The sequence below is a fragment of the Brassica napus genome, chromosome C1 (assembly GCF_020379485.1).
Source record: "Brassica napus cultivar Da-Ae chromosome C1, Da-Ae, whole genome shotgun sequence".
Classification (NCBI taxonomy): Eukaryota; Viridiplantae; Streptophyta; class Magnoliopsida; order Brassicales; family Brassicaceae; genus Brassica; species Brassica napus.
The window spans coordinates 42,656,566-42,673,949 of NC_063444.1; the positions used below are offsets into that span (position 1 = coordinate 42,656,566).

The following is a 17,384-nucleotide window of genomic DNA, read 5'->3' on the forward strand; positions in this document are numbered from 1 at the left end:
TACAAGGCTTGGCGCTCAGAGTGGACAAATTATACCCTCTTCAGGATAAGGTAGAGAGCAACAGCTTCAACGAGATGTTCGTGAGGAAGTTCGTGAGCTGGCCAAAGCTCAGGCTGATGGAACAGAAGTAATATCGGATCCTATTGATGCAGATCAATGGCTGGCAGCGGCCCATGGTATGCAGGAGGATCAGGTAGATTTAGACGATGAGGGTGTAATGGACATGTATGAGATTATGGCTCATTTACTTGAGAATGGGATAGATATGGATTTAGAGGATTTCTAGAGAAGCTATGAGAGGAAGAAATTGAGGAAGTGGTCAAAGGACAGGAAGAGGAGAGTATTGTCCAAGAGAAAGAAGAAATGGTAGCTGTGGAAGAAGAGCAAGGTCCGCCTGGAGGAGATGTGGTGAAGAAGCAAGGTTTACGCAAGAGGCTATTCAAGCCTACAATAAGCACTGCGGGAAGCACTAAAATGTGAGTGTTCAATGCGCTTGCTTCACCACGTAAGCAAGATGCAGCAAAGACAGGAGCACGACAGGGAGATAACAGTAAGCAAACGGAGAGTAAGGGTACATCAAACCCGAAACTTGGGCATTAGAGGATCTGATTCATGGATAGAGTCTTCCTTCAAGAATTTTCAAGCAGGCAGGGTCTGTCTTATGATTTAGTTTGCTTTCCGGTTTTAATAAGCTTTATGAACACTTGCACCTTATTTGTTTCTAAGAGTAGTATGAGTCTGGTTTTATCTGCGTTTTTATTGTTGCTGTTAATGGCTTTCCTTGAGGTAAAGTAATGGAATAATAAAACAGTCTTGCGTTATTGGTATTTTCGGCTATTCATGGTAACGTGCATTTGTAATCGACTTGATCATATATGTGGATATAGGAATATGATGTGGGATAATGGTATAATTGGTATGGAATGGAATCAGAGATATAGTGGTCTTGTGGTAAGAAGGAGCCGTATGTTAAGTTCGTTAGGTCTCAAGAATGTTCTTGTCTAGTGGTGGCAAATGCAATTAGGGGTTCTTGGTTTTGTTATTTCGGAAACTGTTATCAATGACTGCCCCATTAACCAGTTGTTATTTTTCTATCATTATATTGTTGGCACGAAGTGGAATGTGTTAGTTTTGGTATGTTGTCATCTTGGTAGAGTAAGACCTATTTTGCTTATATTCGCTCAATGCTCGGAGAGATTTTGGTTTACTGGATATGGCTTTGCAGGTTTCTTTTTTAGGGATATCTTGGGGAGTATGGACTATCCTCTTATATGTGCAACGGTGTGGGAGCGTTGTTTGTCTTTGGTATCATCAAACCATGATCAGATACAATCTGGATGGAGAGGATCAAATTATGATACCCGTGAGATGAGAGATGACAGTTTTTCTCAAAGCAAGGAGATAGTGGGAATTGGTGTTTTGGTGAAACAAGCTGGTTTGATGTAGCTATTAACTGTGACGATAGAGTTGTATCTTTATTTATGGTATATAATGTTTGGCTTTTGCTGTTTATGAGATTGTCGATTTCCTTTAAATTATGGAAGCGGTTTTCATTGATCTGGAGGCTAAGTGATACAAATCGGATAGTACCATTAGAATCATTTTGGATTTTTATGAGATGGTTCAGGTCACAAAGAAAGGAAAATAGTCGGACTCTGGAAATAAGGTATCATTACACCCGTCGACTTGGCTCTCCGGAGCAAATAAAGAACAATTGTTTTTACTGAAGTTGGAATTGCCGAAGAATGGGAAGTAAGTGGACTATAAGCTATTTGAGCGAGATAAGGCATAAACATAAACCGGATTTTTTATTTTTTGCAGAAACAAAGCAAGATTCAGAGTTTGTCCAAAACTTTCAAGCTCACTTTGGATTTGATAATCTGTTCATAGTAGACCCAGTGGGAAGAAGTGGGGGATTAGCGTTTTTCTATAATAATGAGTATCAGGTTAAGGTATTATATTCTAGCAACTGAATGATTGATGTGGAAGCGGAGGCTCTGGGCAAAACGGCTTATCTTACTTTTGTGTATGGGGATCCAGTTCAAAAAATGCGGGAACAAGTGTGGGAACGGTTAACTAGATATGGACTGTCGCGATTCGAACCCTGGTTCATTATTGGTGATCTCAATGAGATTACTGGAAATCATGAAAAAGATGGAGGATCTATGAGGGGTGCAAATTCTTTTATTCCTTTTAATAACATGATAAGAAATAGTGGTTGATTAGAATTTCCGGCTAGGGGAAACAAAATGTCATGGCAAGGGAGAAGAGGAAAAGGGAAAGGGGCAGTGATGGTTAGATGTCGTTTAGACCGTCCTTTAGCAAATGAAGAGTGGCATACTCTATTTTCATGTTCTTTTACAGAATATCTTGGGATGGTGGCTTCTGATCATCGGCCAGTGTTGGCTTATCTAGAAGATAAAGTTCCCAGGAGGAAAGGACAATTTCGGTTCGATAAGAGGTGGATTGGACAAGCGGGTCTTCTGGAATCAATTACAATGGGTTGGATAGACTATAACAAAGGAAAAGTAGAAGGGGGAGCAGAGAGTATAGTGGCAAAAATTAGTAATTGTCGTCATGAAATTGCTAAATGGGGTAAAAATAATCCACCTTATGGAAAAGAAAAAATAAATGTGTTACAACAAGCACTTGAAGAGGTACAAACAGATAATACCAGGTCTCAAGAGGATATTTTGGAGGTGTTTAGAAAATTACAAGATGCATATAAGGATGAAAAAGATTACTGGCACCAGAAAAGCAGGAACATGTGGTATTCATCTAGGGATCTTAACACAAAATTTTATCACGCTTTAACTAAGCAACGGCGGGTTCGTAACAGAATTGTTGGACTACATGATGCTGATGATAATTAGATTACAGAGGATAATGGTGTGGAAAAGGTGGCAATAGATTATTTCGAAGATGTATTTAGTACCACCTCCCCATTGGAATTCGATAGTTTCTTGACAGAGGTTACACCGGGTATCACTCCTCAGATGAATCAACGTTTGTTGAGGCTAGCGACAGAGGAGGAGGTTAAAGAAGCTTTGTTTATGATGCACCCAGAAAAGGCGCTAGGACTGGACGTCATAACAGCTCTATTTTTCCAACACTCTGGGTATATTATTAAGAATTATTTGGTAGGAATGGTGAATAATTTCTTGGTTTTGGGAGAAATGGATGCACGATTAAATATTACTAATATTTGTATGATCCCAAAAACTGAGAGACCTACAAGGATGACGGAATTGAGGCCAATCAGTCTCTGTAATGTAGGATATAAAATTATTTCAAAGGTTTTGTGTCAGCGATTGAAAATCTATCTTCCCTTACTCTTATCCGAAACTCAATCGGAATTCGTGGCAGGTAGGTTGATTTCTGATAATATTCTTATCGCCCAGGAAATGTTCCACGGATTGCGGACCAATAAAGCATGTCTAGGAAATTATATGACAATTAAAATGCGTATGTAGAGTGGAATGGGAGTTTATTAAGGCCTTATTGCAGAAAATGGGTTTTGACCTTCATTGGATTAAATTGATGATCGAATGTATTACATCGGTTCAATATCGGGTTCTCATAAATGGACAACCACCTGGCCTCATTGTTCCACATAAGAGCTTACGTCAAGGAGATCCTTTATCGCCTTATTTATTTATTCTATGCACTGAGGTTTTAATTGCAAATATAAAAAAAGGCAGAAAGAGGGCAATAACTTACGGGAATGAAGGTAGCTAGAGCTTGCCCATCGATATCTCATTTGCTTTTTGCGGATGATAGTCTCTTCTTTTGTAAAGCTCAAAAAGAAGAGTGTCAAACCATTCTTAAGATTTTAAAGGAATATGAGGCAGTTTCAGGGCATCTAATAAATTTTGATAAGTCTTTCATTCAATTTGGACTTAGGATTGAAGAATCCGTCAGACATGAATTAAGGGATATTTTGAAAATTCAAAATCTTGGAGGAATGGGATCCTACCTTGGTTTACCAGAAAATCTGGGGGGATCAAAGATCCAAGTTTTTAGCTTTGTACATTATCGTTTAAATAATTGAGTCAATGGGTGAACTTTCAAGTTTTTCACAAAAGGAAGAAAGGAAGTGATCATTAAATCAGTGGTTACGGCATTACCAAATCATACGATGTCCTGCTATCGTTTACCTAAGGCAACTGTGAAAAAACTGACAAGCGCAGTATCACAATTCTGGTGGAGTCCAGGGAGAAGTACAAGAGGCATGCACTGTAAATCATGGGACAAAGTATGTGTAGATAAGGATGAAGGAGGTTTGGGCTTTAAAGACATCATTGATTTCAACACAGTGATGCTTGGTAAGTAGTTATGGCGTCTAATAGAGAGGTCAAATACTTTATTCTCTCGAGTTTTCAAAGGGCGGTATTACAGGTATGCCGCACCTTTGGAACCGATTCGTTTATATTCTCCGTCATATGGCTGGCGGAGTTTTGTCTCTGCTAGATCTCTGGTAAGCAAAGGACTAATCAAACAGGTGGGATCAGATTCTTCTATATATGTATGGAATGATCTATGGCTCCCAACCACTCGCCCGAGACCAGCTAATAAAACCAACACAATTTATACCCGGACATTACAGTGAAGTCTCTCATTTACTCTACCTCATGCACTTGGAATTCACATGCAATTTGGGCTTTGGTGGATCCACAGGATGCAAAACTTATAGAAAGTATACCACTGAACAGGGTCTCAGAGGGTAGATAGAGATGGATGGCACTTCACAAAAAATGGAAAATATACAGTCAAATCAATTTATCAGGTAGAATGGATCTATCCAGATAGGGAAAGACCACCATTACTGATTGGCCCCACAGTTGATGTTCTGAAGGCTTTCTGTTGGAAAATACGGTGTCCACCAAAGTTTAAACATTTCCTATGACAATTAGTGACATGGTGTATAGCAGTAAAGAAGAATTTACAAGCGAGGGGGATGAAAGGAGATATTTGTTGTGTAAGATGTGGAGCCAACGAGGTATCGATAAACCATGTGTTTTTTGAATGCCCTCCAGCAATTCATGTTTGGGCTCTCTCGAAGATACCATCAAATCCAGATATTTTTCCAACAAGTTCTCTTTTCACAAACATGGATCATCTTTTATGAAGAGTTTTCCCGAAGATGGAAAATCATCAGTTTGCATGGATACTATGGTACATCTGGAAAGGTAGGAATAATAAAGTTTTCAGTAATCTGGATATGGATCCTATGGATACGTTTAAATTGGCAAAAACTGAATCAACACTGTGGGCTGAGGCACAAATATTGAATGAACAGAGGACAATACCACAAATAGTGGATACGATCCTACCGTCAATTCCAGGAAGATGGTGTTTTACAGATGGCTCATGAAAAGAGGGTGATACCTTTTCAGGACAAGGTTGGGTCATCACCTTAGAAGGATTTGATCGATTGTTGGGGGCGAGGAATGTTAGGGTTAGTCTCTCTCCCCTTCATGCGGAGATGTAAGCGCTACCCTGGGCAATGGAATGTATGAGAAATTTACGTTAATTTCAGGTTACGTTTGCAACGGATTGTTCTCAATTGGTGAAGATGGTTTCAGAACCAGAAGAATGACCAGTTTTTGCAAATTATTTAGAAGATGTCAAGATCCTGAAAGAGAGTTTCACCCGATCAGCGATTATCTATGTACCAAGGACGCAAAATTCAGTGGCGGATAGACTAGTACGCAGTGTTAAGATGCAACCGTCTTTTGTCGTTCACATGGATGCAGATCACCCGGTTTGGTTTACAAAGTCAGTACGAGTCTGTATACGTTGATGACAAAAAAAAATAATATATATATATATATAGGTACTCCCGTAAAAAATTGTTTTTTGAAAACCCTTTAAATTTTAATGATGGTATGTTTTTTTCTAAATATATTTTTTTTCTTAACTCACATTTCATAGTTTATTACTTATGAGATACTGGATCTAAACTCTAAAATAACAAGCTTAACATAATCAAAAAGAAAAATTAACTGGAAATGCACATAGTATATGTTAATATTCATAAATATTTTTTAAACTTGTTCTTTATGAACATATATTATACCGATCTGAATCCTCATTATTACAAAATTAAGAAATCACTACAATCAACTAGGCTTCATATTCTAGTCTACTTATTTATTTTTATTAAATATTATTTTAATAATTTCTCATTCAGCATATAATCTGATTATTAAGGACATTTATAAACGCAGCGACATTTTTCCTATTTTTTTGGCCCAATACAAGTACCAACTCCGTTGGCATTTTTTTCTCTTGCACAAATAGACACAACTTGAACTGGAACATGTAGCACTATGTGAAAAATAACCTCCAGGAATCGTATGTTCCTTGGTATTTAGAATTTCAGTACAAGTTTTGTTTACATATGTTTCATTCGCCATTAAACCTGATAGAATATAACGAAGACATAAAAATATTAGTTTATATACATTTAACAAAATAAAGTGTAGGAGTATTATATATTTATAAATATATGATAGGTTGGATCAGTGAATAAAAACATAACAAGACTTTAAGAGGTAAGTGGTTACATAATGGTTCAACCAGAAAGCAAGAAGAAGTAATAAGATAAAGTGGTTAAAAAAACTAAGAAAATCATTTTAATTGTAGCTTTTGATATTTTTTTGTGTTTGGTAACAATGAAAACTAGATTTGAAAAAATAATATAGTTTATTAAATAATTAGGCATATGTATGTGTTCACTAATTTGTTTAGTACACGTTTGTTGATTATGAAAATGTTCTTAAAGCGTGAGATTTGTTTTTTAATTTAATTAGAATAAGATATAAATATCAGTATGTAGAATTGTGTGTTTCAAATATTTGTAATCTAATTACGTGTATAAATTTATGTTAATTATATGTTTGTAAAATAGAAATATATTATACAAAATCTACTTATGTGTAAACTACTATAATGTTTTTAAAGATAATGAATTTAATATATATATTAGATATGAACTATAATAGTTCATTTAAGTTTTATTTTGGTTATAGAATAGCTATTTCTAAAAGATGTTTAATTATTGATGAAAAGGTCATGCTTTGATTTGAATTATTTGTATAAACTTCCATTTGCTTATTCATAAATATATATATATATATATATATATATATAAGATGGGTCGTAGGCAATGTTATTAATATATATCCATTGAAATATATATTAATATATATGTTTAACTAAAAAATCCGAACTGTTTCCAAAATAATGTTATTAATATATCTTATATGTAAAGAAGATAAAATCAGGAGTTATTGTTTCTTACAATTTGTATTGATTCTGTTATCAATATATGGTTATTATTGGATTAATTACAATTACAAATTTATGACCAGTGGCATTCAGTTGTAAATATTTAGAAAATTTAGTTATTTTAATGTGTACTTCAGTTTTAATAGATTAGATTGTACAACTTACTGAAACAGTAAAAAGTTACTAATCAAAACAAATATAATGGTTAGAATAACTAAAAATATCTATTTTGTGAAATATATTACATATATATATATATATAGGTTCAGTTATATAATATTATATTTCAAAGCTGCTTTTAATTAACAAAAAAATTATAGTCGAAGAAAATTAACTACTTTAAATTTTAAATAAAAATACACTTATAATTTTTACATTGTCCTATCATTTTTACTAGAATAACGAGGATCAATGTAATAATAGAGTTTGCTTTCTCTTAGTAGATTCAATAAGTAAACCAAAACGAAAACATTAAACTATGAAAAGATTTGTAAGCCTATTTTTTATGTTAGTGTCCTTATGTCACTATCCAGGTTTGAATTTAACGTTAAATTGTGATGATTTTTTTTGGTCTAAAAACTGTGACGATTTGTATAAATATTACTGTCAAAATGCATAGTTTGCGTAAAATTAAATATTCAAACCTATTGCAATGATGTAGAAGGTAGCTATAATGGGACTCGCGATTTGAAAGAGTTTCTTCATCTCAAGTGCTTTGACCAAATTGATAATGATTTTTGGGGTTAGAAAAAACTATTATATTAAGAAAACTTAAACGTATATCATCTTTTATACATCTAATTTAATTTATATACCTCCTTAAATTTTGGTTTGACAGATGTCGCTCACCATTGATTTCTGGTTTTTCTAATATTTGTTTAAAAAAAAAATTTACAACTACTTTTTTGGTTTTTTTCAACCCCACAATTAAAGTAAAATATAATTTTTCATTGGTGACTTAGTTTAGAGGATAATATGTTTTTTTTAAAATATGAATCTCACTATTTAAAATATGTGGAAACAAAACAAAATAAAAAAACACCAAACCTATCTCGGGACAAGGAGAACTCATCCACCAAACCTATCTCGAGAACATCTACTCACCCACATAAAATCCTAAGGAGCTTAGAGCACTTAGATTGGTTTTGATATTCAAAAGGTTCTCAACCAATCAAAATTAATATTTATAACATATTTTATTGTAATTAAATCTAGTTTTTGAAAATAATTGAACCAAAACCACGTAATGGTGGTCTACTAACAGCCGACTTGGGTTGCTAAGCAATCTGATTCGAAGGCACTCCACTATATTCCATCATGTGATCACGTGGTATGGGCCTATTGCTAACAAACCATTTGAATACCCGTAAAGAGCCTATCCGTAGATTTTACCTCTATTTGGGGATTAATCTAAACCCTTCCATATGTTTGCGATACTCACAGTTTAAACAAAAATCTATGTATAATAGAAAACCTAATTTTTATTTTTTTACTAACATCATCATTTTTATAGGAAAAAAATGATAATCCAACAGATACGATCTTTTTATATATAAACATGACATCATCAAAATATTTTACCAATGAACGTTTCTTTTTGGATACACCCTTTCAATGCATCTGTAACTTTTTACTAATCATTGCAATTGTGTGTTAACAATCACAACTCTTCACTAACCAATGTAAAGTTAGCGAAGTTACCAAAATATGCAAAAGTAATGTTACAGAAAGGCTGCAAGCATAATTTCACTGAGAGAGTATAAGTTGATAAAATCATTGTATGGGCTTAAGCAAGAACATAAGAAGTGACATCACAGATTTGATGAGGTTGCCTTATCAAGTGATTTCAAGTTAACTAGTATGCCATGTGTTTATGTAGAAAATTGACGAGTCCATTAATGAAATATCGTTTGTTTGTATGTTGATGACATGTTTATCTTTGATACTGACTTCATAAAAGTAAAGCTTACAAAAACATATTATTGTCATCAAGTTTTGCAATGAAAGACATAAGGGAGGTGGATGTGATTCTTGAAATTTAAATCACATGCATGCAAAAGCCCAGTTGCGACACCTTGACATTAAATATTGTGTTGTATGTGAGTTGATCATTCACCGGGTGATTACCATAAAGTTTGTTTGGTCTGAATGTAATGTACCAGATCAGTTGACGAAATGAGTTAGAAGGTTGGTAGCTAAGTGTGTTAAATAAATTAGTTCAAAAAATCCATTTAAATTTTTAATTGTGGAATACCCAATTTCCTTCTAATACAACATTAGAGGCTGAATTCAATGTGGAAACCATATATGAAGCATACGTTTATATCATCCCAAGGTACGTGTTTGGACATGTATGTTGAAATGTTATTCTTAATAGATACCATGAAAAATTGCATTTGCATGATTAAAAGTATTTACAAATATGAGTGTGAAGTGATGATGCTTCAATAAGTTGGGACTTGGCTTTGTATACATTCATGAATGGATAATACACATGACTTATAATAGTGTCGAGTAAACACTTAGCGTAGTGTGGAAATACGTATGTATTATCTTCATGTGCCCAAAATGACTTATAATAGTATCGAGTAAACAAGTATTAGAATATTGTTTCAAAAAAAATCTTAGAAATTTTTATTTATGCACGAGTTTAATATATGTATTAATTGTTTATTGAATATGTGATTCCAGTTAAATAAGAAAAAGATTGTTGGAAATTTAAGTAAATTCTTGCAACCGCTTGAGTTAAGCATTGCAATTTTTTAGATTAAGATCAATTGCAATTTTTTGTGCTTGTAACTATTAGTCATAAAATGTTACAATTTTTGGTGATAAACCATTGCAAATGTGGATGTTTTGAGCCATTATGATTAACATTGTGACCTTTTGGTTAACTGTTCCAGCTGTTGGTGTTAAGAATTGTAATTCTTGGTGATAATAATTGTAACTCTAACCACTATAATTGTTAATACTAATCATTGCAACCCTTTATAATTTATTTAAAAAGTTGTGGGTTTTGGTAAATCATAACTTAATAACAATAAGAAATCAGAAACTATCGGTTAGATAAATAGAATGTTCATCATTCAAAGATAATCAAATATTTTTGAAGAAACACATATACACTAAAACTCTATTTGTTAATATTCTATCCTACCTTACAAAAAAAAAGAGATTTTGATTGTTTTATCATACAAAATGATACGTGTAAACCGAAAGCTTCGAGTATAGTCGAAATGCTCTTGAACAAAAATAAACTCGATGTGATTCAGTCATTATCCACAATTTAAATATATAATTAGTATTTTTAAATTGCATTTAAAATGAATATCACTCCCCCTGCAAACCGCAGGGTCCAAATCCTAGTGTTAATAATAACTGTACCACCAATAAAGAAATAACGGGTGTTATAAGTTTCCCATTAAGACCTCATGTTAAATGAGAACCCCTTCTCCATACTCTTTTTATACTTTTTTAATTTTTTATTTTTTTTTTGTGTGAAAATTCCATAGATAAATCATCAACAGAGATGCTTTAAGAAGTCCATGCACTTTTCTATATGGTTGGAAGGATAGAAACTCCTGCAGGCTTGAAGACTACTCCAACGGTTATCTTCAAACAAATGATGATTCACCCATCTTTTTTTTAAAGGTTATCTTGAATGATTTTTGGCCCTAGATTGTTACTTGAAAATGTAATTGCATTCTAACCAAACACAGTGAAAAATAACAACAACAAAAAAAACCTCACGTGGTCGGATAAATTATGTACACCTCACTTGTTTTTACTAGGCCCTGTTTAGGTTTTAAAAACATGTCTTAGACCACTTGTAATGTTGTACAGGATAGTCTACATTCATAAACAAAACACGAAAGTAGACAAATAATTAGATCAGAATTGATCACTAAATTTGACTCTGAGGTCGCAATAATAACCGTAATATAAACCAAATCTGTGTTCATTTCTATTCATCCGCTTTTTTCCTTTTCTTAGAATTGTCAGAGAATTATGAGAATGATGGGGTTTTCCATGTATCTTTTTGTTCTTCTTGTCTTAGGTTTTGGTCTTGCACAAAATCCGTCAGGTAAAAAAAAAAAAGAAGAAGCTAATTTAATTTGAAACCAAAAAAGATATCTAAACAAAGTCGGTTTAGTTTTTTTCAAACAATTCTTCTTGGTTTTTATTCTTACAGGATTCACCAGTTTAACTTGTGGTGCTCCGATGGGAACTAGCTTCCTAGAAAAAGCAACAAATATAACATACAGCTCTGATGCGCCTTACATCGATACCGGCATTGGCAGGAGCATCAAATCATCGTACCAGAGCAAATCAGAGCAACAAACATGGTATATAGAGAGTATAGAAAACATTATCAAGATCAAACTAGGTATAGGTAACTAATTGTTTAACTTCTTCCGCAAGGTACCTCCGGAGTTTTCCACAGAGCTCTAGAAGCTGCTATACCTTCAACCTGACCACAGGCGATAAGTATCTGATCAGGGCCATTTTCTTCCATGGTGGTTATGACACAAGACCCTCTACTAAGTTCGATCTCCACCTCGGGCCTAACAAATGGGCGACAGTTTCAACCGCCGAGGAGACCAAATCTGAAACCTTTGAAATCATACACATATTGGCCACTAGCAGGTTACAAGTCTGTCTCGTCAAAACAGAGGATTCAACGCCATTCATCTCCGCTATAGAGCTGCGTAAACTCACCAGCAAAGCGTACGCGAACGAGTCGGGGTCCTTGCAGACTTTCTTGAGAGCAGACATTGGCTCCTTCTCTAAACAATCTTTAAGGTTTTAGTTTCAAGTTCATGTTAAAAAACAATGAAACGAACAAGTACTAAACATGCCCTTATATATTGTTTTAGGTACGGATCTGGTGTCTATGGAGCAGATGTCTTTGATCGTATTTGGCTGCCATACAACTCCGAAAACTGGTCACAGATTAGAACCGATAATAGTGTAGACAACGATAATGGATTTAAGGTGCCAGAAAATGTTATGGCCACGGCCTCTGTTCCAACAGACCCCGACGCTCATATGAACATTTCGCTAACCGGTTTGCACCAGACATCACGGTTCTACGTCTGCCTACACTTCTCAGAGATCCAAGAGCTCGGTCCCAATGACACCAGAGAGTTTAAGGTGATGTACAACGGAAGGCTCATCATAGATCCCTTTAAGCCAATAAGTTTCTATACTAGTTCCTTTATCGGAGATGAACTCGGTCCGAACGCAAATGGACAGTGCACATTTTCGCTTCAAAAAACTGCGAGTTCCACACTGCCTCCTCTGCTCAACGCCATGGAGGTTTACATGGTGAACTCGTTATCGCAGAATGAAACCGATACAAAAGAAGGTTATATAAATAATTATAATTTTTTGAACAAACTATTTTTATGATCTGGACCAAAAAAATATACTAACCTAAGCAAAATGGTAATCAGTTGATACGATGATAAACATCAAGTTGAGTTGCGGCATCAGTAAGGTTGACTGGCAAGGAGATCCATGCGTACCGCGGGATTACATGTGGTCTGGTGTTAACTGCAGTTACATTGACAGTGAGCAACCAAAGATCATTTCATTGTAAGTGTTGAGTTTGTTCTGTTTCTAGAACTGAATATGATTTGTTCTTCACAAAAAAAGGTTTTAAAAATCTTTGGCATATGGAAATAGGAACTTGACTACCCATGGCTTAACCGGGGAGATACAGGAATCCATATCAAACCTAAGTACTTTACAAGTTCTGTAAGTATAATGTACATAGCAGGAGAAGTTGTTATTTGAGAAAATATTGTCATGGGTTTGGAATTTTTATGTTTTTTATTGCAGTGATTTTTCTAACAACAGCCTGATTGGTCCGGTCCAGGAATTCCTAGCTCATATGACAAGTTTAAAAGTCATGTAAGTTGTTAGAATGTAAAATTTATCGTTTATACACAAGACAAAAACTAACATGTAATAACCTCTGTTTTTGACTCCGCTTCTTGCAGAAATCTGTCAAGCAATTTGCTATATGGTTCAATTCCTACTAGTCTCCTAGATAAAGTGCAAAGAGGATTGGTTTCACTGAGGTAACTAATTAAATCTTCAAACCTTTCTGGTCAAATGTGTTTTACAATATTTACCTCCGTGAAAAAACTCTAGCATCGAAGGAAATCCTGGAATATGTTCCTCTGCTTCATGCGCAACCACAAACAAGAAGAAGACGAAGACGAAAACCATGGTTATTGCATCAGTTGCTGCATCAATATTTTTGATCTTAGTCATTTTTTTAGTTATCCTCAAGAGGAGAGCCAAGCTTGGTCGTTATCCCAATTCAGGTACGTACCAAATTATGCGCTTTTGACTAAATTAAAAGTAAGAGAATCAATCAACTATTAATATTCTGATAATGATTTTATAGATGATGATGATAATAATCTTCAGCAGTGCAACAATCAAAGTAGCTTCTCAGAAATGGCAAACAACATGTTCACGTATGAAGACTTGGCGCAAGCGACCGATAACTTCTCCAATGTCAACCTCATTGGCCAAGGCGGGTTTGGTTATGTTCATAAAGGAGTTCTTCCCGATGGAACGGAGGTTGCGATTAAGCAGCTTAAAGCTGGAAGCAGACAAGGGGAACGGGAGTTTCGGGCAGAGATAGAGATTATAAGTAGAGTCCATCACAGGCATCTTGTGTCCCTCCTTGGTTACTGTGTAACCGGAACTCAAAGATTGCTTGTCTATGAGTTTTTGCCCAATAAAACACTGGAGTTTCATTTGCATGGTACGTGCGATTAATGGTTTCCGAGAATTAATTTCGCCACCTTGCGTTACACTATATGGTAATATTTGCAGAAAAAAGGAGACCATTTGATTGGTCAAAGAGGATGAAGATTGCTTCAGGAGCAGCTAGAGGATTGGCATACTTACATGAAGATTGTGAGTAAAATGGTCTTGTCTTTAAGTTGTATTGAACACATGTTTTTCAAAGACTTTTAATAGTGTTTTTTTTCTGTCTTTATTTCTCATCAGGTAACCCTAAAACTATACACCGTGATGTAAAGGCTGCTAATGTTCTTATCGATGATAGCTACGAGGCAAAGGTATTCTAAAAAATTAACTTTTAATAACCTGTCAAGGTTTATTTGAAACGTACGACTAAATAAACATGATTGATTCATCAGTTAGCGGATTTTGGACTCGCCAAGTGTTGTTTAGACAATGATACTCATGTTTCTACTCGGATCATGGGAACATGCGGGTATGGAAACATTTTTCTATATGCAACCTGTCCTGCAGTGACAATCTTTAAACTTGTTTCTTGTGATGTGGATGCAGATACTTAGCCCCTGAATATGCATCTTCTGGGATATTCAGCGACAAATCAGACGTCTTCTCATTCGGAGTTATGCTTCTGGAACTGATAACTGGACGCAGGCCTGTTGGTAAATCACATCCGTTTGCCAATGAAGAAAACATCGTTGATTGGGTGAGTAATTTTCGTTTTCCCTTACTATCAATTTTTTTTTTTTTTTTGGACACGGTTCTAAAATTTTACCTCTTGCACTAGGCAAAGCCTCTTATGTTACAAGCCTTAAACACTGGAAACTACCATGGTCTTGTTGACCCGAGACTGGAGAAAGATTTTGATATTAGCGAAATCAAGAGAATGGTTCTCTGCGCTGATGCTTGTGTCCAACATTCAGCAAAGCACCGACCAAAAATGAGCCAGGTACAATCAGATTGAAAACATGGATTTTGAAAAAAAAAAAAAAAACTTTGTGAATTCCTCTGAAACTTGGGAGTCATTTCAGATAGTTCGAGCATTTGACAAGAGCATATCTCTAGATGACCTAATCCAAGGGGTTGCTCTAGGAGACACCACTAGTTACAACTTAGACGGGAGCTCAGATTATACCTCAATGGAGTACAAAGAAGACGTGAAGAAATTCAAGAGATTGGTACTTGAAAGCCAGACATTTGGTAGCAGCGATTTGACCAGTGACAATGGTCAGAGCTCATCAGGCTCCTTCTGCATCAAATCTGAGACGTAGGAGACCCAAATAATTGAAATATATACACATTTTTATCCAAGCCACGTGAATGGAAACTGACCAATAATGTTTTATACGTATATTTTTATTCCGACGATGTCAAGAATGCCTTTGCAAGGTGTTCTCATTTGTTATATCGAGAGTTTTATCAATATTTTTCTTGCAAAACCATTTAGATTAAAGAATTTACAATAGATATATATCACAAAAATGTTTGAGAAATTGTGTTCTCTGTACAAGAATAATTGCATAATTTGCACAAATAAAAAAGTCATTATTTTTTACTGTATATTTTTAATTAATATCAATATACTACTATTGTATTATTAGAAACAAATACTCTAAATGTATATTGGCGATAGAATTAATGCTCTTTGTCTCTCTTTTCTCTTCTTCTGGACAATCTCTCTTCTTTCTTTTTGTTTCTGTTTTTTTTTTTTTTTTTTTTTTTGCTTCTATAAAAATTGTAATTCTTATGTTAATTTCACTTAACAAACTTTAACTTTGGTTTTGATCGGTGACATCCGCTGCTAAAAATAACTCCACATCTTCTTATACGAGCAAGAATCGCAGCATCACTGCACAATCACGCCGTCCCTCTCCGTGGAGTCAGACCGTCCGCGGCGAATAAAAGCCTACGTCCGCTGTAGACGAGAAATCAGAGGAATCTAATGGTCATTACACATCGGTCAATGCAAGGAAGAAACCAGTTTGGAAAAGGAGAGATAATTGGGCTTATGAGCCTATCATGGTAGCTCCCGTGTGGCATGTTCTTTCTTAGACCACCAAAGCTCTTCCCAACAAGTCTTCCTACGATTCTTTAGAAAGCCTCTGCGTTCTGTCAATTTTTTTTTTTTTTTAATTAATAATTGATATCACTTAAATTACTTTAAGGAGTGATTTATACTCTCTCAAATAAGATGTCGAGTTGTAGTACTTAGGGATCGAATTCACAGGGAGCTAGGAAACCAAATAAATCTAATCAGTTTGATTAAGCTAGGCTAATGTTTATAAAGCAGTAAATAATTAATGCAAAGCAATAGATAAATCATTAAACAAGTTGAACAAGAAAATTATTCAGCTTGGCAAAGAGTTGTTTGATGGAAGGATGGTTGCTAGATTTAGGGTTTCTATTCAGGAGATCAGGATAATAATCTTACAGATACCTAATGTGTTGCATGCATGATAATGTAAAGCTCAACTATTTGATCAACAAGCCAATCAGCTCTCGCATGTATTGAATTGTCGTATTTTGATCAATAGAACGTGTAGATCGATAATCCTATAGGAATATCGATCGATACACCTTTTGCTCCGTCGATCGATTATTCAACTGTGATATCGATCGACGCGCTCTAGTCAAGCTTTATGCGCGGGCTGAATAATAGCTTATTAAGCTCACTAGATCAGCTCTCGCCATGCTCATAGCAAGAAACATAGTTCTATTAGAATGTTTTCAGGATGAGAATAAAGCTCTCGCTTTTATCAATCTATCCATGGGCAGGTTCTAGGTAGCTAATCTAGACACATGCATTACTGAACAATCCTAAATATGAATATCACAACTCAGTAATCTGTAGTTGGGGCTAATCTCTCATCCTATTTGAACCCTAAACCTAACAGGTAGATTTATTCAGACATGAAGTTTGTCACAGAAATCATAGATGAATAGATATAAAAACAGTAGATATTATAACCTAACTAAGAACAATGAATAATAGAAAGCTTAGATAGCGTGTAGCCGTCAACAATGACTTATTAATAACATAAATATAATTTCTGGTCGTCCAAGGGTATTCTGGTAATTTGGGGTTGCTTCTGGGCTTCAGCGGTCATAAAATATGCTCAGCCCATATTCTGGCATCACTGTCGACCGACACCAATGCTGTTACATCGATCGACAGTCCTTCATCTCCTCGACAGCTTCCTCTCGCGAGGCAGACTGACCACGCTTCAGTAAAACGGGAATAACTTCTGCTACAGGATGCTGTTTGACCTCAAACCGGTGGCGTTGGAAATATAACTCAAATATCTATC

At 35.1% G+C, this 17,384-nt stretch overlaps 1 protein-coding gene across 1 annotated transcript; it reads left to right on the forward strand.

The window, feature by feature from the left end:
• Positions 1–8,925: 8,925 nt before the first annotated feature.
• On the forward strand, positions 8,926–16,729 carry LOC125580281 (LRR receptor-like serine/threonine-protein kinase IOS1). The gene is made up of 16 exons (XM_048744583.1): positions 8,926–11,377; positions 11,486–11,639; positions 11,716–12,096; positions 12,171–12,661; positions 12,750–12,891; positions 12,982–13,053; positions 13,138–13,209; positions 13,299–13,379; positions 13,453–13,628; positions 13,712–14,077; positions 14,149–14,232; positions 14,326–14,396; positions 14,478–14,554; positions 14,632–14,782; positions 14,864–15,025; positions 15,108–16,729. Exons 1-16 carry the CDS (start codon positions 11,302–11,304, stop codon positions 15,345–15,347), a joined length of 2,796 nt encoding a protein of 931 aa, XP_048600540.1. The 5' UTR covers positions 8,926–11,301; the 3' UTR covers positions 15,348–16,729.
• Positions 16,730–17,384: the final 655 nt, after the last annotated feature.

Coding starts and splice junctions, on each gene's coding strand:
- LOC125580281 (XM_048744583.1), top strand. CDS start 11,302: ATGAGAATGATGGGGTTTTCCATGTATCTTTTTGTTCTTCTTGTCTTA. Junction 13,629..13,711: donor TGGTCGTTATCCCAATTCAG/GTACGTACCAAA, acceptor ATGATTTTATAG/ATGATGATGATAATAATCTT. Junction 14,397..14,477: donor ATGATAGCTACGAGGCAAAG/GTATTCTAAAAA, acceptor TTGATTCATCAG/TTAGCGGATTTTGGACTCGC.